The sequence below is a fragment of the Anolis sagrei genome, chromosome 5 (genome assembly GCF_037176765.1).
Source record: "Anolis sagrei isolate rAnoSag1 chromosome 5, rAnoSag1.mat, whole genome shotgun sequence".
Classification (NCBI taxonomy): Eukaryota; Metazoa; Chordata; class Lepidosauria; order Squamata; family Dactyloidae; genus Anolis; species Anolis sagrei.
Window position 1 is genome coordinate 8,302,191 of NC_090025.1, and position 22,821 is coordinate 8,325,011.

Here is a 22,821-nt window from a genome sequence, read left to right on the forward strand (position 1 = left end):
ACTTTAGAACCATGGATTGTCCATGACTATTTGCTACTAGCCCTGGTCTAGCCCTACGATAGATATTTAGCAGACCCTGGAAATGAAGAACCCCTGGCACCACCCTGGCCATTAGTTAGGGCCTTATTATGCACTTTACCCATGCCCCTGGCCCTATGTTTCCCCGTTAGCCCAGTCTTCTTGGGGTTATGCAGCAGGCCTTGGAAATAAATAATTGTTGAGGCCCACTTTGGAATCTTGGCCACTGGAAGCTGATGGCCCGCCCTTGTATCCTATTACCGTACCTCCTCCTCTGCCTCTCAGATCTCGCTCCTGAAGACTGCAGTGAAGTGGTGCAGGTACGCATGTGTGAGATCTGAGAAGCAGAGAAGCAGGTACAGTAGTAGAAAAATTACCAGGTTGAAATCAAATCTGATGCTTTTAAATTTTTTATTTCGTGTGTGTTGGAAGAGGGGTAGTCTTATACGGCGAGTATATACCAAAAGATGGAAAAGTTGGGGGTCATCTTATATGCCCAGTCATCTTATATGCCAGAATATATGGTAGTTGTTCTCCTCCAAAAAAAAAATCAATCTAGTTTTTGTGCCACAAACTAGGTTGAATTGTTTGAGACTCGGTGATGAGAGATTCATTGAAAAACTAGAGCAAAATGTGCTATATCAGGATGTCCCTCCCGGGAAAAAACCCCCAAAGGTTTTGCAGTTTTCCATGTTTTTATGATAGAAACACTTTAGAAGCAAAGCATGAACTTTAGAAACACTTTAGAAGCAAAGCGTCAGCTTTAGCAACACTTTAGAAGCAAAGCATGAGCTTTAGAAACACTTTAGAAGCAAAGCACCAGCTTTAGAAACACTTTAGAAGCAAAGCACCAGCTTTAGAAACACTTTAGAAGCAAAGCACCAGCTTTAGAAACACTTTAGAAGCAAAGCACCAGCTTTAGCAACACTTTAGAAGCAAAGCATCAGCTTTAGCAACACCTTAGAAGCAAACCACCAGCTTTAGAAATACTTTAGAAGCAAAGCACCAGCTTTAGCAACACTTTAGAAGCAAATCACCAGCTTTAGCAACACCTTAGAAGCAAACCACCAGCTTTAGAAACACTTTAGAAGCAAGGCACCAGCTTTATCAACACCTTAGAAGCAAGGCACCAGCTTTAGAAACACTTTAGAAGCAAGGCACCAGCATTATCAACACCTTAGAAGCAAGGCACCATCTCTAGAAACACTTTAGAAGCAAACCCCAGCTTTAGCAACACTTTAGAAGCAAAGCACCTGTGCCGTTGCTATAACTCAGGATCTTCCTTTGGTGCCAAAAGAACCTGCTTGAAGGCGCTTGAGACTCCCAACGTCATTCAGACTGGTCTGAACATGAAGCACAAGTCTCAAGGGTAAAAAACCTCAGAACTGGTGCTAAGAGGTAACTTAAATCAGGGTCTTTTAGAGTCAAGTCTCTTACTCACGTCCATATGGTAGGAACTCTGATGGCAGAATGAAAAGAAAGGGAGCAGGAAGAGGTGGAGCCAAACAGTACTGATTGATAGCTATAAGTAACCAATCCATACAACTATACATAAGCAGGGTAAAAAGGCAGGATTAAGCATGAAACAACAGTTTAAATCTTGCAACTAACAGTTCTACACATAGGCGGTGCCCCTCACGCCATCACAGCACCAGTGCCCCCTAATTTTGTAAATACTTTAGAACCATGGATTGTCCATGACTATTTGCTACTAGCCCTGGTCTAGCCCTACGATAGATATTTAGCAGACCCTGGAAATGAAGAACCCCTGGCACCACCCTGGCCATTAGTTAGGGCCTTATTATGCACTTTACCCATGCCCCTGGCCCTATGTTTCCCCGTTAGCCCAGTCTTCTTGTGGTTATGCAGCAGGCCTTGGAAATAAATAATTGTTGAGGCCCACTTTGGAATCTTGGCCACTGGAAGCTGATGTAATTAGTACTGAAATGGTTTTTAATTTTTAATATGCATGACAATTATACAGTACTTTGTTTATATTTTTATGACGATTCTTATGCCGGTAATGGCAATGCTTTACCATGCTGGAAACCGCCCTGAGTCCCCTTGGGGAGATAGAGTAGTATACAAATAAAGGTTTATTATTATTATTATTATTTCTTCTTCTTCTAGGATGAAGCTCAGCTGAATATGAATGTACCTGAAAAAAGGGAGTACCCGTACTAGCTCTCATTTCCATCTTCTGCCCACAAGTTCTATCTAGAAGGTAGGCCTTGCAAAAAGACATATAGTCTTTGCCTCACTTTGGATGCATCTGCACTGTAGAGCGGGTGCAGTTCGATACCACTTACACTGCCATAGCTCACTGCTATGAAATCAGGGGATTTGTAGTTCTGCAAAGTTGCTAGCCTTCTCGGCCAAAGGGCGCTATAGATCGCTACAATCTATAAACCCTACAGTGCTACAAACTGTAAATCCCAATGTTCCATAGTTTTGAGCCATGATAATTAAAGTGGTACCAAACTGCATTAATTCTACATTGTAGATGCACTCCTGGTCATTCTTTGTCTTCTGACTGTGGAAATACAGGCAGACTCTGGCCTATGATCAGATGTTAATATATCCTATATTTCTTCTCTATGCAGATGGAACCTGCCATTGATCTAAGAAGAAGGACACTTTCAAGCAGTTCATAAGCAATCTCTACAGAGTGCGAAATGTTTGCTTAATGTTTCCTTATTAGCGTAATTAAAAGTTTCGGTTTTAGATGGAAATTACTGCGTGTTTGTATTGGTTTCTGCCTTTTAAAGTGTACTAATAAACAAAGGATTCACCTGACAAGGACGCGGAACAATGGCTTCAACATTTCCCTTCAATTGTGATGCCCAGAATTGGACACAGTGTGATTCCTGGTGTGTTCAGAAGAGGGTGACTCAAAGGATCAAGGGACTGGAGTACAAGTCCTATGAGGAACAGTTGAAAGAGCTGGGCATGTTTGGCCTGCAGAAAAGAAGGCTGAGAGTGTTGCAGCATAGATAGGAGAGATACTATCAAGAGAGACCCTTTCCGGAGAAAAGAAAAGTACGGCTTTATTTCCAGCTGGGACTCTGGTGAGGAGTTCTGTCCGAAAGCACCAGAGCACTGAAATAGGTGCGGGCTGTGGCTTTTATACCCTCCAATTGCAGTCAAACAAAGAACATGCTTCTACATACATTGACATCATTCACTGCGTCATCTTAGCATCATACAAACATCAAGTTCTGCCTTCCAACATGCAAAAGGCAGGTCTCTGTCTTTCTAAAGAACAATTATCTTACATCCATCAATCGAGGGGCCTAACTTTGACCTGTCAGGAGAGAGAGGGGCGCTCCTTTTAGAGCCTAGTTGTACCAGCCTGTTGCTCCTAGGACAGGCTTATCTCTCTCCTGGAATGTATAGATAACATGCCTCCCTCTTCAGCTCCCCTCTTGCTGTGCCTGGGCAGCAGCTTGCTTGTCCGTTAGCATTCTTTCTATATAGAGAGAGACCCTGATTTTTCTATATATTTCAGTGCTTGTAAAGTACATACAATTTATACATAAATCAATATATTTTTCCAATATCTCCTCATCAAGAGGAGACATGATGGAGGCCAGGGATCAAGAAGTGAGGGGAAGCCACAGGGAGGAGGGAGAAAGCTTGTTTTCTGCTGCCCTGGAGACTAGGACGCGAAACAATGGCTTCAAACTACAAGAAAGGAGATTCCATCTGAACATGAGGAAGAACTTCCTGACTGTGAGAGCCGTTCAGCAGTGGAACTCTCTGCCCCGGAGTGTGGCAGAGGTTCCTTCTTTTGAGGCTTTGAAGCAGAGGCTGGATGGCCATCTGTCAGGGGGGCTTTGTGTGCAATTTTCCTGCTTCTTGGGCTTGTACCAGCCTGTTGCAGAATGGGGTGGGACTGGATGGCCCATGAGGTCTCTTCCAACTCTTTGATTCTATGATTCTATAATGTTTCAATGGACAGTTTCTATCCTATGGGGTCTTGGAGTTGTCGAGCAATTTAGAATGGCTGTGGATAGGCCCAAGCCATTGTGGGTTGCCTGGTGAGAAAGAGAAGCCAATATTACAGAATAAGTCTCACCAAGTTGAAGAGAAAGCCACCAAGGTTTTATTTCATTCCAGCTGGAAAGGATGACGATTGCAGCAACCTGCCAACAAAACCGACATATCCACAGTGATCTACTGTTTCATCTGCTTCCTTGCAGAGTCTACACTTGGGATCTGTCTTCGACTTTTAAATTCTGGCTTTGATGGCATTTGTTCTAATGGCTTGTTCTTGGGCTGGCAGAATCAGACCCATTTGCTTCACATGGACATTGAATGAAACTTGCAAATGTGAGTAGATCAATAGGTACCGTTGCAGCGGGAACGTAATGGTACTCCATGCAGTCATACTGAAATGGCAGGGAATAGGTTTTGAGGAAAGGAGACACAAAGAGAGGTCGGGAGGTCTAAAAGCACGGCTTTATTTTAACCAGCTGGGGCCCAGGTGAGGAGTTCTCTCCTAAAGCAGCAGAGCACCTGATAGAGGCATTGACTGTGCCTTTTATAGTCTCCAATCGGAGTCAAACAAAGAAACATGCTAGTACATACATTAACGTCATTCCTACGTCATCTTAGCATCATAAGAACATCAAGTTCTAACTTCCAACATGCAAAAAGGCATGTCTGTGTCTTGCTGAAGAGCAAGCATGGCTTATACTCATCAATCAAGGGGCCCACTCTGACCTGTCAAGAGGTGCTTTTTACTTAGAGCCTAGATGTACCAGCCTGTGGCTCCTAGTACGAGCTTATCTCTCTCTCCTAAAATGTCCCCCCTCCCTCTTGCTGCCTGGACACAGCTTGCTTGTCCTGTTAGCATTCTTTCTACACACAGAGAGAGAGCCTGATTTTTCTATACATTTAAAGTGCATATGATTTTATGCATAAATCAATAAATATCTATTTTTCCAAGATCTCCTCATCAATACCTGCCACATGACCTTGGAGGTGTCTACTGACAATGCTGGCTCTTCGGCTTAGAAATGGAGATGAGCACCACCCCCCAGAGTTGGACACGACTGGACTTAATGTCAGGAATGCAATAAAATGCCTCTATCTTTTGTCTTCGCTTCCTGATGAGTTTTTAATCTGGAACTTTAGTCAGCATAATGCTTGCCGGGTAGTTCCCTCACACATCTGCAAAGTCACACACACACACAATCAAGCAAACATATAAAGCAGGGGTCCCCAAACTATGGCCCGCGGGCCACTTCCGGCCCGCCAAGGGCACTTATCTGGCCCGTGGAGGAGGAGTGCACCCCACCCCACAGTGCCCCTCCCTTGTCTGGTTCACACTATCCGTCAGGCCCGATGGGCAGTGTGAGCCAGCCAAGGGCAGCTGCTCCGCGTGGCCTACTCACGCATAAAGCACCTCGCGAGGTGATTTACGTGTGAGTAGACCACGCGGTGCTGCTCCTCCCTTGGCAGGCTCACACTGCCCATCGGGCCCAATGGGCAGCATGAGCCAGCCAAGGGAGGCTGCCCCAGTGCTCCATGCAATCATGCCGTCCACATGACCTTGGAGGTGTCTACAGACAACGCCGGCTCTTCGACTTAGAAATGCAGGTGGGCACCACACCCCAGAGTCAGACACGACTGGACTTCATGTCAGAGGAAAACCTTTAACTAGGAAAATTGTGGAAGATCCAGGGTGGGAGAAAGAACTCTTGTCTGTTGGAGGTAGGTATGAATGTTTCAATTGGCCACCTTGTTTACCATTTCATAGCCTGACAGTTTTTAGGGAGAATCCTTTGTTGAGAGGTGATTAGCTGGCCCTGATTGTTTCTTGTCTGGAGTTCCCCTGTGTTTGAGTGTTCTTTATTTACAGTTATAATTTTAGAGTTTTTTGTAATACTGGTAGCCAGATTTTGTTCAGACTAGAAATAGGAAGATTTCCCATTCTCTGCTCCTGGAATTACTGCCTAAAGAGGGCTAGAAAGAACCCCCTCCCTCTCAGGGCCCTTCCACACAGCCAAATAAGATATGTGCATATAGTCCGGCCCTCCAACTGTCTGAGAGACAGTGAACTGGGCCCCGGTTTAAAAAGTTTGAGGACCCCTGATATAAAGAAACAACTCTATGAACCTCTCATTCACTATCTGTCACTCCTTTCCACCTGTCACCAAGGAGGCTGTCCAGACCTTGAATTGGTGTTTAGCTGCTGTGTCGGACTGGATGAGAGCTAACAAATTGAAACTGAATCCAGACAAGACAGAGGTCCTACTGGTCAGTCGTAAGGCCGAACAGGGTATAGGGTTGCAGCCTGTGCTGGATGGGGTTACACTCCCCCTGAAGTCGCAGGTTCGCAGCTTGGGAGTGATCCTGGACTCATCGCTGAGCCTGGAACCCCAGGTCTCAGCGGTGGCCGGGAGAGCTTTTGCGCAATTAAAACTTGTGCACCAGTTGCGCCCGTACCTCGGGAAGTCTGATCTGGCCACAGTGGTCCACGCTCTTGTCACATCCCGTATAGACTACTGCAACGCACTCTACGTGGGGTTGCCCTTGAAGACTGTTCGGAAACTCCAACTAGTCCAACGAGCGCCAGCTAGACTGCTTACTGGAGCGACATACAGGGAACACCCCCCCCCCCCCCGTTATGTCAGCTCCACTGGCTGCCGATTCAGTTCCGAGCACAATTCAAGGTGCTGGTTTTGACCTACAAAACCCTTTACGGTTCCGGTCCAGCGTATCTGTCTGAACGTATCTCCCTCTACGTCCCATCTCGGAAACTGAGATCATCTGGGGAGGCCCTGCTCACGACCCCACCGCTATCACAAGTGAGGCTGGTGGGGACGAGGAGCAGGGCCTTCTCAGTGGTGGCCCCTCATCTGTGGAACTCACTCCCGGGGGAAATCAGGGCTTCAACTTCCCTCCTTGCCTTCAGGAGGAAGGTAAAGACGTGGCTCTGGGACCAGGACTTTGAGCACCCCGACAATTAGACATGGAACCAGAATGATAGGACCAACAATGTGTGGAAAGTAGATCCTAACTATGAGTCGGTTAAACGCTGACCAGCAATGAAGTTTGTATTGCTTTTATTGTTTTAATTGTTTTTACGGGTTTATGGCTATTCCTGCCGATAATATTGATTGTTTACGTTAATTGTTATCAGTGTTATAATTATTGTTGTTATTGACGTTATGTTTTTGATGTTATGTTTTTGTAATACAGGCATCGAATTGTGCCTTGTTTGTGTAAGCCGCCCTGAGTCCCCCCGGGTGAGAAGGGAGGGGTATAAGCAACCGCAATAAATAAATAATATCTGATGGATTTCATCTCTTAGTATTCTAATCTTTCTTGTGATCCACATCATCATCATTGTCATCATGATCGGCAATGTACTTAAACATGTTGTCGTTGATGAACGTTGAATACAAATGCATACAAATGGGTCTATGTAGCAAAATAAAATATTTTATTCAACGAGCGCATACATTCAACGGAAATACTATTCTGCTGCTACGATAGTGAAGGTGTGCATGCGGAGGGGGGAAAGGGACAGAGGCCGCTATAAGGTTTATAAAAACACGGTTGCAAATATACAACGCCTACAGAAAAGAGCACATTAAGGTGGCGAGAGAGGGACGCCACATGTCTTTGGACACGTAATAACATTTACCAAAATGCACAAAGGAGAGTCATTTTTTCTTCTGAAGTCTTGCCAGCATGTCGGCCTGTTTAAAGAAAAGATAATAGAATGATTCATATAATCTATGCCTTTCCCAAGAAAGCCATACAACAGGGTTAGGCAAAATGCTGTCACCCTGAAAATCCCATCACACCAATGAGATGTTGGCCTGCATCAATAGAAGCATGGTGCCTAGGTCCAGGGAAGTCATGCTCCCCATGCTCTATTCTGCCTTGGTCAGACCACACCTGGAATCACACTGGGTCCAATTCTGGGCACCACAATTGAAGGGAGATGTTGACTCTAAGCTGGGATGTGACCTGAAGAGGGTGACTCAAAGGATCAAGAGTCTGGAGAACAAACCCTATGAGGAGTGGCTTAAAGAGCTGGGCATTTTTAGCCTGAAGAAGAGAATCATAGAATCATAGAATCAAAGAGTGGGAAGAGACCTCATGGGCCATCCAGTCCAACCCCATTCTGCCAAGAAGCAGGAATATTGCATTCAAATCACCCCTGACAGATGGCCATCCAGCCTCTGTTTAAAAGCCTCCAAAGAAGGAGCCTCCAACACACTCCGGGGCAGAGAGTTCCACTGCTGAACGGCTCTCACAGTCAGGAAGTTCTTCCTCATGTTCAGATGGAATCTCTTTTCTTGTAGTTTGAAGCCATTGTTCTGCGTCCTAGTCTCCAAGGAAGCAGAAATCAAGCTTTCTCCCTCCTCCCTGTGGTTTCCTCTCACATATTTATACATGGCTATCATATCTCCTCTCAGCCTTCTCTTCTTCAGGCTAAACATGCCCAGCTCCTTAAGCCGCTCCTCATATGGCTTGTTCTCCAGACCCTTGATCATTTTAGTCGCCCTCCTCTGGACACATTCCAGCTTGTCAATATCTCTCTTGAATTGTGGTGCCCAGAATTGGACACAATATTCCAGGTGTGGTCTAACCAAGGTGGAGCATGACTTCCTTAGATCTAGACACTAGGCTCCTCTTGATGCAGGCCAAAATCCCATTGGCTTTTTTTGCCACCACATCACATTCCTGGCTCATGTTTAACTTGTTGTCCACAAGGACTCCAAGATCTTTTTCACACGTACTGCTCTCGAGCCAGGCATCTTCCCCCATTCTGTATCTTTGCACTTCGTTTTTTCTGCAGAAGGCTGAGAGGAGACATGATGAGGGCCATGGATCAAGATGTGAGGGGAAGTCATACCGAGGAGGGAGCAGTCTTGTTTTCTACAGCTCTGGAGACTAGGACGCAATGGAACAATGGCTTCGAACTACAGGAAAGAAAGGAGATTCCACCTGAACATTTGGAAGAACTTCCTAACGGTGAGAAGGGCTGTTCAACAGTGGAACTCTCTGCCCCTGAGTGTAGTGGAGGCTCCTTCTTTGGGGGATTTTAAGCAGAGGCTGGATGGCCATCTGTCGGGGGTGCTTTGAATGCAATTTTCCTACTTCTTGGCAGAATGGGGTTGGACTGAATGGTCCATGAGGTCTCTTCCAACTCTAGGATTCTACTCCTCACTACTAGCTATTCCCGCTATGACTGATGGGACTTGGTTGCATCTACACTGTGGAATTAATTCAGTTTGGACATCACTTGACTTGCCATGTCTCGATGCAATGGCTTCATCCTCCTTATCGCTACACCACTGTGACTGATGGATTGTAAAGGTCTACAATGCTACAATTTGGAGTGGTTCTAGATCAGTGGTTCTCCACCTGGGGTCCCCAGATGTTTTTGGCCTACAACTCCCAGAAATCCCAGCCAATTTACCAGCTGTTAGGATTTCTGGGAGTTGAAGGCCAAAAACATCTGGGGACCCTAGGATGAGAACCACTGATCTAGATGTTGACTGGCACCAAGGAAAAGAAATGGGAAGAGATGCTCTACTGGAGGTCTTTTTCCGAACTAAGTTCCGTGTCACTTACCAGGAGGGTCTTCACGATTTTGTCTCTCGGGATCTTCAGGTATGTGCAGTCCTCCCCATCACACAGTTTGATATCTTCGGAGCCCTGAATTGACAAAGGAGTCATGGGTTGATGTGGTTGCCTGCCTGGTTTGAGATGCAAAATGCACAAGTTTCTTTCTGCCTGGGGTCCAGATTCAATTTGGGAGACATCCTCATCTGTATTATTGAAGGCTTTCACGGCCGCAATCATTGGGTTGTTGTTGGGTTTTTGGACTGTATGGCCATGTTCTAGAAGCATTCTCTCCTGACATTTCACCTGCATCCTCAGAACTTGTGAAGTGTGTTGGAAACTAGGAAAATTGGGTTTACATATCTGTGGAAAGTCCAGGGTGGGAGAAAGAACTCTTGTCTGTTGGAGCTGGGCATAGCATATTATTTGAGAACACAGACATGCTGGACCACTCCATGTCAGGCGACACAGAGAAGCCATTGAAATCCACAAGCATGTGGACAATTTCAACAAAAAGGAAGAAACCATGAAAATGAACAAAATCTGGCTACCAGTATTAAAAAAAACTCTAAAATGATAACAATATATAAGGAACAACTCTCAAATGCAGGGGAACTCCAGACAGGAAATAACCAGGGACAGCTAATCACCTCTCAACAAAGGATTCCCCCAGGCAGTAACAAGCCACACCTAAAAACTGTCAGGCCATCTCAACAAAGGATTCCCCCAGACAGTAACAAGTCACACCTAAAAAGCATGCAATCCTTTCACATTTCCATCTTCACGGCTCACATAAAGAATCTCGTATCTCCGCATTCAAGCCTGACAACAATTGAGATCCTCAAAAGAAGATCGTATCTTCAGTCCTACCAACTGTTCAGATATGGTTAGTAGGGACAGGAAACGGACCTTTCTTAGTGGTTGGCCCAAGGCTTTCAACTAGAACGCTATAAACAGAATCTGGATGGCTATCTGTCAGGGGTACTTTGATTGTGCTTTTCCTGGATAGCAGAATGGGGTTTGGGATCTCTTCAAACTCTTCAAACTATAGTGTAATAATTTTAATTCATAATCTGCAGTCCTGGAGGGGAAAGTATAAATAGAGATGATGGGGATGGGGATGGGGATGGGGATGGGGATGGGGATGGGGATGATGGAGATGGAGATGATGGAGATGATGGAGATGATGGAGATGATGGAGATGATGGAGATGATGGAGATGGGGATGGTGATGGAGATGGTGATGATGGAGATGGAGATGGAGATGGTGATGGAGATGGAGATGGTGATAGAGATGGTGATGATGGAGATGGAGATGGAGATGATGGAGATGGAGATGATGGAGATGGAGATGATGGAGATGGAGATAGAGATGATAGAGATTGGGGGTGGTGATGATGGTGATGGAGATGATGGAGATGATGGAGATGTAGATGGAGATGGAGATGGTGATGATGGAGATGGTGATGGTGATGGAGATGGAGATGGTGATGGTGATGATACCACCAAGGTGTGATGCAAGGACGTTGCCCAGAAGACACCCAGATGTTTTACCATCTTTATGGAAGGCTTTCCTCATGTCCCCGGATGGGAAGCTGGAGCTGACAGACAGGAGCTCACCTTCCTCCCAGAATCCAAACCACTGACCTTTCGGTCAGTAGTCCTACCAACACAAAGGTTTAACCCATTGCACCACCTCAATGCGATGAGGTTGTAAGGGTGGTCTAATAGTGGAATGGATTTCCTTGTAAGGCAGCGGACTCTCCTTCTTTGAATGTCTTCAGAGGTTGGATGGGCATCTTTAGGAATGTTGTAGTTGTGTATTACTGTGTGGTTGGACTGGAAGACCCTTGGGATCTCTTCCAACTTCTAGGTTAGGTAAGGTGGCTAATATCCTAGGAAATGTGACCATGCAAAATGACCTCAACAGATCGGAGAGCTGGGCCAAAACAAACACAATGAGTCCGAGTAGACCACAAGCTAGCTAGAAGTCAACAGCGTGACATGGCAGCGAAAGAATCCAATGTGATTCTAAGCTGCATCGATAGGAGCCTAGCGTTCAGATCAAGGGGATGCTGCCCCTCTCTTCTGCGTTGCTCAGACCTCCTCACCTGGAATAATAACCCTGTGTCCAGTTCTGGGCACCACAGTTCGAGAAGGAGGTCGGCCAGTTGGATCCTGTCCAGAGGATGGCGACCAAAATGGTAAAAGGCCTGGAAACCATGACTCCCTATGAGGAGTGCTTTCGGCCGCTGGCTATGTTTAGCCTGGAGAAGAGAAGGTGGAGAAGGGGACATGATAGCCATGTTTAAATATCTTCCAGGCGTCCCAGGGAGGCCGAATCTGCATTTCTTTGAACCGCGGATACGGAAACCCCTCAGACCCCCATATCCGTGAGTTAACCAAACGACTCCATTTTGGTGCCATATTTTTCCTAGCCCAATTCTAACACTAACTGCTATCTCACTTTTTGCATTTTGGACTCCTGCGCTCTGGGAATAACCTTTTTGTTTTTAAGAATATATTTAATAAGAAACAGCTGATTGTCAAACTGGGCTTCCTTCTGCTGCGCTGCTCCCGCCAACGCTTCTTCACCCTTTTGGAGCCCCAAGACCCAGGGAACTTGATGTGGTCATCCCATGAGACCCTCGGGAAGTGGATCTGCCACCCTCGCTCCAGTCCTTGGAGGGAATTGTAGTTCTCTTTGGACGTAAGGGCAGACTTCAGCCTCAGCGATGCAGGACTCCATATCTTGGCTCAGTGGACTTACCAAACCACATCTTAACCTTTTTTGCCCCTTCCAAGGACCCTTTGACAATGATAATAGTTTCTCTCTCCTTTTTTTGGACTCTCACAAAAATATTATGAACTATGGACATATACTGAGCCATAATCGAGGCTCTCATCAATTTCACTATAGGACTATGGTGGGAGGGGTAAGTGGGTATGTTTTCTGCACTATGATTTCTATATTTCTCCCTATGTATCCGACCTTTGCCTGACCCTTCTGCCCTATTCGCTTTTATAAGAAATGTATACAAATATAAGAAACCAACCCTCAGTGACCCTTGGAAGGAGGAAATCTGTTTGAAAAGAACCTTATCAAGAGACATATTTGCATGGACAATACAATGGGCAGCAACTCTGGGGCTCGGAGTATGTCCCCCCAGAGGGAGATGCCCACTTAGCATAGATGACTACATCTCAACAGGACAAAGGGCCTTCGGAAAGCCACACTTGGTCCTGATCTGCTTACTCATTCAAACCTCCCTCTACCGAAACTTCAGCCAAGATTGCCTCATTGTTTCCATATCTCGGCACCAAGAAAATCCAAATTTTGGCAGGTTTGCCAGACTTCAACGTTGATTGCCACCCATCAAGGACAATAGGCTGGCCAGCTAGAAGGCCCCCAAGGACTTGCCGGCCATTTGGACACTACATATCTCCATAATCCACTCAAGAATTCATTGTTTCCCTCTCGTCCCGCCTCCCTCTCTCCTAATTGGCCAGGAAGTTGAGGTGGCAGAAGTTCATCGATTGGCCAGGGTGCTCAGGAGGCAGCCAAGCCTCCTCCCAGCTGTAGAGCGCCAGCCAATCAACACTGAGCCGGCTGAGGGGCGGGAAGCGGGAAATTCAAATCTGACAGCTTGTTTTATGCATAAAAAGGCTTTATTTTGTGTACACTGTATGCTTTGCTTAACAAATTATTGTGGCTTTGCATCCTTTCCAGCCGGATTGTAATAAAATCAACTTGCTGGCGCTTTCTTCAGCTTTAGTAAGATTCTTTTGGGAACTTAGGGAAAATCTTTTAACTACAGCTTCTCTTTTCTTTTGCTCACCAAAGTAGCGAGCCTTCTTTGGTGGGTCCGCAGGGTCTCTCCTTCAGGGTGAGACCCTTCTAAATTCCTCCTCGACCTCACCATGACCAACAGAAAATACTGGAAGGGTTTGGTGGGCAGTGTCCTTTGGTTTTGGAGTTGTAGTTCACCTACATCCAGAGATCACTGTGGACTCAAACAATGATGGATCTGGACCAAACTCTACACGAATACTCAATATGCCCAAATGTGAACACTGGTGGAGTTTGGGGAAAATAGACTCTTGACATTTGGGAGTTGTAGTTGCTGGGATTTATAGTTCACCTACAATCACAGAGCATTCTGAACCCCACCAACGATGGAACTGAACCAAACTTGGCACACAGTTCTCCCATGACCAACAGAAAATACTTGGCATGAATTCTCAATATGCCGAAATGTGAACACTGGTGGAGTTTGGGGAAAATAGAATATTGACATTTGGGAGTTGTAGTTGCTGGGATTTATAGTTCACGAATACTCCACATGCCCAAATATGAACACTGGTGGAGTTTGGAGAAAATAGAATCTTGACATTTGGGAGTTGTATTTGCTGGGATTTATAGTTCACGAATACTCCATATGCCCAAATATGAACACTGGTGGAGTTTGGAGAAAATAGAATCTTGACATTTGGGAGTTGTAGTTGCTGGGATTTATCGTTCACCTACAATCAAAGAGCATTCTGAATCCCACCAACAATGGAAGTGAACCAAACTTGGCACACAGTTCTCCCATGACCAACAAAAAATACTGGAAGGGTTTGATGGGCAGTGTCCTTCGTTTTGGAGTTGTAGTTCACCTACATCCAGAGATCACTGTGGTCTACAATCATGGAGCATTCCGAACCCCACCAACAATAGAATTGGGCCAAACCTCCCACACAGAACCCCCATGTGGGCCACGGCAACACGTGGCAGGGACGGCTAGTGTCTTAATAAGCTTGGTCCACCTTCAGTATGACATCCTTTCAAATATCTAAACATGGCTTGTAGTTTTCTTCTCCATATTAAACATAATAATCCCTCACAGGCTGTGCTTCAGACCTTTTACCATTTTGGATAACTTTGCAACACTATGATTTTGGGGTGAAGAGGACAATAGCAACTTCCACCTCTGGGTATGAGAAAGGAAAATGGTGCTACATGTTGGAAGCCTCCAAACAATATGGTGATGATTTAGTCTCATATCTGATGAAACCTCCAAGACCATCTGGACGTAAGTGTGCAAGCCCTCCTTTAGACCCTTGACATTGGCCTAAAGACCAAGCTCAATGTACCTCTGGGCTCAGTGGTGGAGACTCAGCCTCTCTCTTCCCTCCTGGGTACCAGCCGTGGGACCAATGCTGGGCTTTTGACAGATGCAGGCCGACGGTGAGCAGAAGGCAGAGGAAAAGCAAGAAGGTCCTCCTCTGGGATGCCATGGTGTTGTCAAGAAGCCTGGAAGGAAAAATGGGGGAAATTGGACAACTCAGCCAAGGAGTGATGCCTTTCTCCATGCATTACTTCTAGCATTGTGCCAATACATCCATCAAAGCAAAGAACATGATGCCACTCGACCATTCAGAACATCTAGAGAAGTTCTGTTCCACCATCCAAAACTATCTGAGATGATGTTCATATTTATGGGGAAACAAGGTCTTCTCAGTGTAACCCATCTAACTCCTTCCTGGAGCCCCCGTGGTGCAATGGGTAACAGCGCTCCATGCAGTCATGCTGGCCACATGACCTTGGAGGTGTCTACGGACAACGCCGGCTCTTCGGCTTAGAAATGGAGATGAGCACCAACCTCCAGAGTTGGACTCAACCAGACTTAATGTCAAGGGGAAACCTTTACCTTAACATACATGTAAAAATGTATTATAATTATCTATCATTCACATAGGGTCTACTTATAATCAATCTTATATAAATGTATATATCTATAGCATCACCCTTCTTGAAGTTATACACTTTTCCACTTTAACTCAGAAGTATTAACTCATCAGTTTTCTCAAACTTTTTTTTGCAAGTTATATAGTTTATACACATGTATTATTTCATATTACTTTTAATTCACATTTTGTATGCATTATATTTAATGAGACTTGAGCATCCATGAATTACCAAATCTCAGTGGATAGCACGGAAGTGGAACCATTGTATATTTTCCAAGTCTATATCTATATTGATATCTCTATAACTGCTTTGGGGACTCTGAATCCTTTGCCCCATTGACTCCCTTTTATCGGCTGGCACAACCTGGGGATCACAACTAGACACAGTGAAGACATCTGCCCTTGCACTTTGCTACTCGGAGTACGTATGTGTGGAATACATCTCAGCATGTTAAAACAGTGGAGGTGGCTCTTAATAATGCTGCATTATCACAGGATGTCTATGCCCAACACCACAGGAGAAATTATGCTGTTTCGCCGGATTGCACCACCTGACATCCGTCAGGAAGTAACAGCCTGTAATGAAAGGATGAAGCCATTGACATCTCTGGCCCATTCTCTGTTCAGATATCAGCCAGCATGCCAATGGCTTAAATCAAGAAACGGCTTTCTAAGATCTACAGAGATACTTGCAGGAACACCTCAGCAAGCAAGAGTCCAAAAGTGGCAGGCAAAAACTCGGAACCTCAATCAGTGACTGGCATTATTTATTTACTTATTTCAAATATTTGTACCCTGCCCTTCTCTACTCTCAAAAGGGTGGCTTACAGCTGGCAACAACTTGATGCCCTCCATATACAAACAGATAAAATAACAGTTACCCAATAAATAAAACATTAAAATTAGATTTAAAACCATTTAAGATAGTGCAAATTGAATTAGTTGGCTATAGAATCATAGAATCAAAGAGTTGGAAGAGACCTCATGGGCCATCCAGTCCAACCCCCTGCCAAGAAGCAGGAATATTGCATTCAAATCACCCCTGACAGATGGCCATCCAGGCCATGTTTAAGTCCGAGCTCTATGATAAACAACTTAATCCGAAGCCTGTCCATAGTCCATTTTCCATAGCATTGTCATTATTTTATTGTCAAACTGCTATCCGAATACCTATTTTAGAGGGTTTTTTTTAAATACTGGTAGCCAGATTTTGTTCATTTTCATCGTTTCCTCCTTTCTGTTGAAATTGTCCACATGCTTGTCGATTTCAATAGTTTCCCTGTGGCTACCAGTATTAAAAAACTCTAAAATTACAACAGCAAAATAACAGAGAGGAAACAATCTGGGACATCTAATTACCTCTCAACAAAAGATTGCCCCAGGCACTGCCAGGCAACAAAGGCTAATCAAGGTGGTCAGTTGAAAAATTCACACCTAGCTCCAGCAGACAAGAGTCCTTTGTCCCACCCTGGTCATTCCACAGATATATAAACCCTTTTTCCTACTTCCAACAGACCTCACTCCCTCTGAGGATGCTTGCCATAGATGCAGGCGAAACGTCAGGAGAAAATGCCTCTAGAATATGGCCATATAGCCCAAAAAAACCTACAACAATCCAGTGATTCCGGCCATGAAATCCTTAGATAATACATTATAACTGTACTGTACCCTCAATTCACTTCTGACATGATAAATAAATCAGAGCAATTGCTACTTTTGAAAACAGGAGACCCTTTTCTCCCTTGGCATCATTAAACAAACCTCCTTGAGCTGAATCTCGGTGTAAAAACATTCAGCATTTTAAACAACACTATGCATTGGCTAGAAATAATTAATAGCATGAGATCATCAGGGCAAACTGTAGCCCACAATGAACATAACGTGGCCACTGATGGCAAACAACCTGTGGAAGAAGTTGTTAGTTTGTCTTATGAACGGTTGAGAAAATATGCATTTAGTTTGAATTATCCAAACTAGAACAAGTTTGACCCTATTTTGTGGACCCTACCGACATATGAGGCATCCTTGCAATCGGCATCTTTGGAATAATTTTGTGCCCTTTTGCACTCCAAGTGGCAAATAATGATGCTGCTCGAGTTTGCAAAGTTTACTCCTTGCGGCAAGAAGCGTAATGAAAAATGTACTCACCTTGATGGAGTTTCTTCGCTCTCCTGCTTCCGTCCCGACGTCCACGCTGATGCTCAAGCCAGTTGCTCTGGCTATTTATGTGACTCCTTGGATGCTTTGGTGCAAGTAACTGGTTGCCCAATTGGCTGAGGATGCCTGCTGACGTTTTCTGCTGCATCGCACTATAGGGATGGCACAGGTCCCCAAGTTACATTTAAGCCCCCCTCCTTTCAGGATGAGGACGGACCCATACTACACATTTCCCTGCAATCTGTCCTCTGATCCTCTGGCTGGCACTAAAAGTTGGGAACATATCAGTGAAAAGTTCCCAAATCCATTTATTATGCCTGGCTTTTGGAAAAAAGGGAGCAGCTTAGGGAGTTGGCTATGTTTAGCCTGGAGAAGAGAAGGTTAAGATAGGGCATGCTATCCATGTTCAAACATCTGAACTTGTTTTCGGTTGCTCCAGAGATGAAGACACAGAGAGAAGGCTTCAAGCTGCAGGAAAGGAGATTGTTGTTGTTCATTCGTTCAGTCGTCTCCGACTCTTCGTGACCTCATGGACCAGCCTACGCCAGAGCTCCCTGTCGGCCGTTACCACCCCCAGCTCCCTCAAGGTCAGTCCAGTCACTTCAAGGATGCCATCCATCCATCTTGCCCTTGGTCGGCCCCTCTTCCTTTTGCCTTCCAGTTTCCCCAGCATAATTGTCTTCTCTAGGCTTTCCTGTCTCCTCATGATGTGGCCAAAGTACTTCAACTTTGTCTCTAGTATCTTTCCCTCCAGTGAGCAGTCGGGCTTTATTTCCTGGAGGATGGACTGGTTGGATCTTCTCGCAGTCCAAGGCACTCTCAGCACTTTCCTCCAGCACCACAGCTCAAAAGCATCGATCTTCCTTCGCTCAGCCTTCCCTAAGGTCCAGCTCTCACATCCGTAGGTGACTACAGGGAATACCATGGCTTTGACTAGGCGGATCTTTGTTGCCAGTCTGATGTCTCTACTCTTCACTATTTTATCGAGACTGGACATTGCTCTCCTCCCAAGAAGTAAGCGTCTTCTGATTTCCTGGCCACAGTCTGCATCTGCAGTAATCTTTGCACCTAGAAATACAAAGTCTGTCACGGCCTCCACGGTTTCTCCCTCTATTTTCCAGTTGTCAATCATTCTTGTTGCCATAATCTTGGTTTTTTTGACGTTTAGCTGCAACCCGGCTTTTGCGCTTTCTTCTTTCACCTTGATTAGAAGGCTCCTCAGCTCCTCCTTGCTTTCGGCCATCAGAGTGGTGTCATCTGCATATCTGAGGTTGTTAATGTTTCTTCCAGCAATTTTCACCCCAGCTTTGCATTCATCCAGCCCCGCACATCCTCGCATGATGTGTTCTGCATACAAGTTAAAAAGGTTGGGTGAGAGGATGCAGCCTTGCCGTACGCCTTTCCCAATCTTGAACCAGTCTGTTGTTCCGTGGTCAGTTCTGACTGTTGCTACTTGGTCCTTGTACAGATTCCTCAGGAGAGAGACAAGGTGGCTTGGTATGCCCATCCCACCAAGAACTTGCCACAATTTATTATGATCCACACAGTCAAAGGCTTTAGAGTAGTCAATGAAGCAGAAGTAGATGTTTTTCTGAAACTCCCTGCCTTTCTCCATTATCCAGCGGATATTGGCAATCTGGTCTCTCGTTCCTCTGCCTTTTCTAAACCCAGCTTGAACATCTGGCAACTCTCGCTCCATGTATTGCTGGAGTCTTCCTTGCAGGATGACTCCAGCAAGGAAGACTCCAGCAATACATGGAGCGAGAGTTGCCAGATGTTCAAGCTGGGTTTAGAAAAGGCAGAGGAACGAGAGACCAGATTGCCAATATCCGCTGGATAATGGAGAAAGGAGATTGCATCTAAACATAAGGGGGAAAATCTTCATCGTAAGAGCTGTTCTCTAGAGATTGTTAAACTCATAGCCATTTATCTGGAGGAACTGCATTATGGCAGAAACATAGAAGCAGAGGCGGCCCTAGGTAATTTTCAACGGTAAGCAAACAGTATTTTGGCGCCCCCCCCCCCGCCAACCAATCATTGATATATATTTTCTGTTCATCGTGGGAGTTCTGTGTGCCATATTTGGTTCAATTCCATCATTGGTGGAGTTCAGAATGCTCTTTGATTGTAGGTGAACTATACATCCCAGTAACTACACTTGCCGCACTTGCTCCCTTGCCTGGCCCGCTTTGGGTCCGGAGGCGTGCCTGAAGACCCCGGCATGTGCACCAAAAGCCACCTCTTCTCCTGACTTTCTCCTCAGCCATTGGGACCAAGAGAGAGAGAGAGAGAGAGAGGGGTGGAGATGCCCACCTTTCCTGAAGGTAGGCGCAAAAACAAAGGAGGGAGCGGAGGTGGGAGATACCTCCAGCCAGAGGGGCTCTCTCTCTCTCTCTCTCTCTCTCTCTCTCGGTCCCAATGGCTGAGGAGAAAGTCAGGAGAAGAGGCGACTTTTGGTGTGCATGCTGGGGTCTTCAGACATGCCTCCAGACCCGAAGCGGGCCAGGCACGGCGGCTCCGCCCTTTGGCCCACTCACGGATTGGGGAGTGGAGAGGAGGTGGGTGGAGCGCCGGGGGATCGGGAAAGGGAGCCGATCATGGGGAAGGGATCAAACGCGGAGAACGATTGAGCGCTGGCTCTGCTCGCGCACCCGGTGGCCGGGTGGAGCAGGAACGAGAGGGGCTAGGCGAGGCTCAAGGGCCCGGCCCCTTTGGGAAGAGGATCGCCCGGCAGCGAGGCAAGAAAGCCAAGGCTCCCCTCGGACTGCTAGGGCGGTTCTGAGTTGAGGGGCCGCTCCTCAAGTGGTGGTCAAGGGGCATTTACAGAGGCGCCTCTGCGCCCCTGGCAAAAAAAAAAGTGTTCTGTGACCGCTTACTTTGCGTAATGGATGAGCCGCCCCTGGTTGGAAGAGACCTTGTGGGTTATCCAGTCCAACCCCATTTTGCTAAGAAGCAGGAAAATTGCACACAAAGACCCCCTGACAGATGGCCATCCAGCCTCTGCTTCAAAGCCTCAAAAGAAGGAGCCTCTTTCACACTCCAGGGCAGAGAGTTCCACTGCTGAACGGCTCTTACAGTTAGGAAGTTCTTCCGCATGTTCAGGTGGAATCTTCTTTCTTGTAGCCATTGTTCCACGTCCTAGTCTCCAGGGCAGCAGAAAACAAGCTTGCTCCCTCCTCCCTGTGACTTCCCCTCACCTCTTGATCCCTGGCCTCCATCATGTCTCCTCTTGATGAGGAGATACTGGAAAAATAGATACTAGAAAAATATATTGATTTATGTATAAATTGTATGTACTTTACAAGCACTGAAATATATAGAAAAATCAGGGTCTCTCTCTCTATAGAAAGAATGCTAATGGACAAGCAAGCTGCTGTCCAGGCACAGCAAGAGGGGAGCTGAAGAGGGAGGCATGTTATCTATACATTCCAGGAGAGAGATAAGCCTGTCCTAGGAGCAACAGGCTGGTACAACTAGGCTCTAAAAGGAGCACCCCTCTCTCTCCCGACAGGTCAAAGTTAGGCCCCTTGATTGATGGATGTAAGATGCTTGCTCTTTAGAAAGACAGAGACATGCCTTTTGCATGTTTGAAGGTAGAACTTGATATCTGTATGATGCTAAGATGACGCAGTGAATGATGTCAATGTATGTAGAAGCATGTTCTTTGTTTGACTGCGATTGGAGGGTATAAAAGCCACAGCCCGCACCTATTTCAGTGCTCTGGTGCTTTTGGACAGAACTCCTCACCAGAGTCCCAGCTGGAAATAAAGCCGTACTTTTCTTTTCTCCGGAAAGGGTCTCTCTTGATAGTATCTCTCCTATCTATGCTGCAACACTCTCAGCCTTCTTTTCTTCAGGCCAAACATGCCAAGCTCTTTCAACTGCTCCTCATAGGGCTTGTTCTCCAGACCCTTGATCCTTTGAGTCACCCTCTTCTGAACACACCAGGAATCACACTGTGTCCAATTCTGGGCACCACAATTGAAGGGAGATGTTGACAAGTTGGAAAGTGCCCAGAGGAGGGTGACTCAAAGGACAAAGGGTTTGGAGCCCTATGAGGAGTGGTTTAAAGAGCTGGGCATGTTTAGCCTGCAGAAGAAAAAGACTGAGAGGAAACATGCTAGCCATGTATAAATGTGTGAGGGGAAGCCATAGGGAAGAGGGAGCAGGCTTGCTTTCTGTTTCCCTGGAGACTAGGCTGTGGAATATGAAGGCCATGGATCAAGATGTGAGAAGTCACAGGGAGGAGGGAGCAAGCTTCCTTTCTGCTGCCCTACAGACTAAGACACAATGGAAAAATGGCCTCAAACTACAGGAAAGGAGATTCCACCTGAACATGAGGAAGAACATCCTGTGAGAGCTGTTCAGCAGTGGAACTCTCTCTCTCTGCTCTGGAGTGTGGTGGAGACTCCTTCTTTGGAGGCTTTTAAATAGAGGCTGGATGGACATCTGTCAGGGGTGCTTTGAATGCAATTTTCCTGCTTTTTGGCAGAATGAGGTTGGACTGAATGTCCCATGAAGTCTCTTCCAACTCTAGGATTCTATGATACTATAAATCAGCATTTCTCAACCTGGGGGTCGGGACCCCTAGAGGGGTCACGAGGGGGTGTCAGAGGGATCGCCAAAGACTATCAGAAAACACAGTATTTTCTGTTGGTCATGGGAGTTCTGTGTAGGAAGTTTGGCCTGATTCTGTTATTGGTGACATTCAGAATGCTCTTTGATTGTAGGTGAACTAGAAATTCCAGCAACCACAACTCCCAAATGTCGAGGTCTATTTTTCCCAAACTTCACCAGTGTTCAAATTTGGGCATATTGAGTATTTGTGCCAAGTTTGGTCCAGATCCATCATTGTTTGAGTCCACAGTGCTCTCTGAATATAGATGAACTATAACTTCAAAATTCAAGGTCAATGCCCACCAAATCCTTCCACTATTTTCTTTTGGTTATGGGAGTTCTGTGTGGCAAGTTTGGTTTGATTCTATTGTTGGTGGAGTTCAGAATGCTCTTCGATTGTAGGTGAACTATAAATCCCAGCAACTAAAACTCCCACATGTCAAGGTCTATTTTCCACAAACTCCGCCGGGGTTCACATTTGGGCATAGTGAGTATTCGTGCCAAGTTTGGTCCAGATCCATCATTGTTTGAATCCAAAGGTCTCTCTGGATGTAGGAGAACTACAACTCCAAAACTCAAGGTCATGGGAGTTCGATTGTAGGTGAACTATGAATCCCAGCAACTACAACTCCCAAATGACAAAATCCAATCCCACCCCCACCCCCCCCCCAACCCCACCAGTATCCAAATTTGGGCATATTTGAT

General features: G+C 45.8%; 1 protein-coding gene across 1 annotated transcript; it reads right to left on the minus strand.

The window, feature by feature from the left end:
* Positions 1-7,454: 7,454 nt before the first annotated feature.
* Positions 7,455-17,650, minus strand: LOC132775515 (progonadoliberin-2). The gene is made up of 4 exons (XM_060776236.2): positions 17,491-17,650; positions 14,746-14,905; positions 9,619-9,702; positions 7,455-7,730 (listed from the first exon to the last, which is right to left on the minus strand). The coding sequence occupies exons 2-4, from the start codon at positions 14,887-14,889 to the stop codon at positions 7,695-7,697; spliced, it is 264 nt and encodes an 87-aa protein (XP_060632219.1). The 5' UTR covers positions 14,890-14,905; positions 17,491-17,650; the 3' UTR covers positions 7,455-7,694.
* Between the last annotated feature and the right edge of the window lie 5,171 nt (positions 17,651-22,821).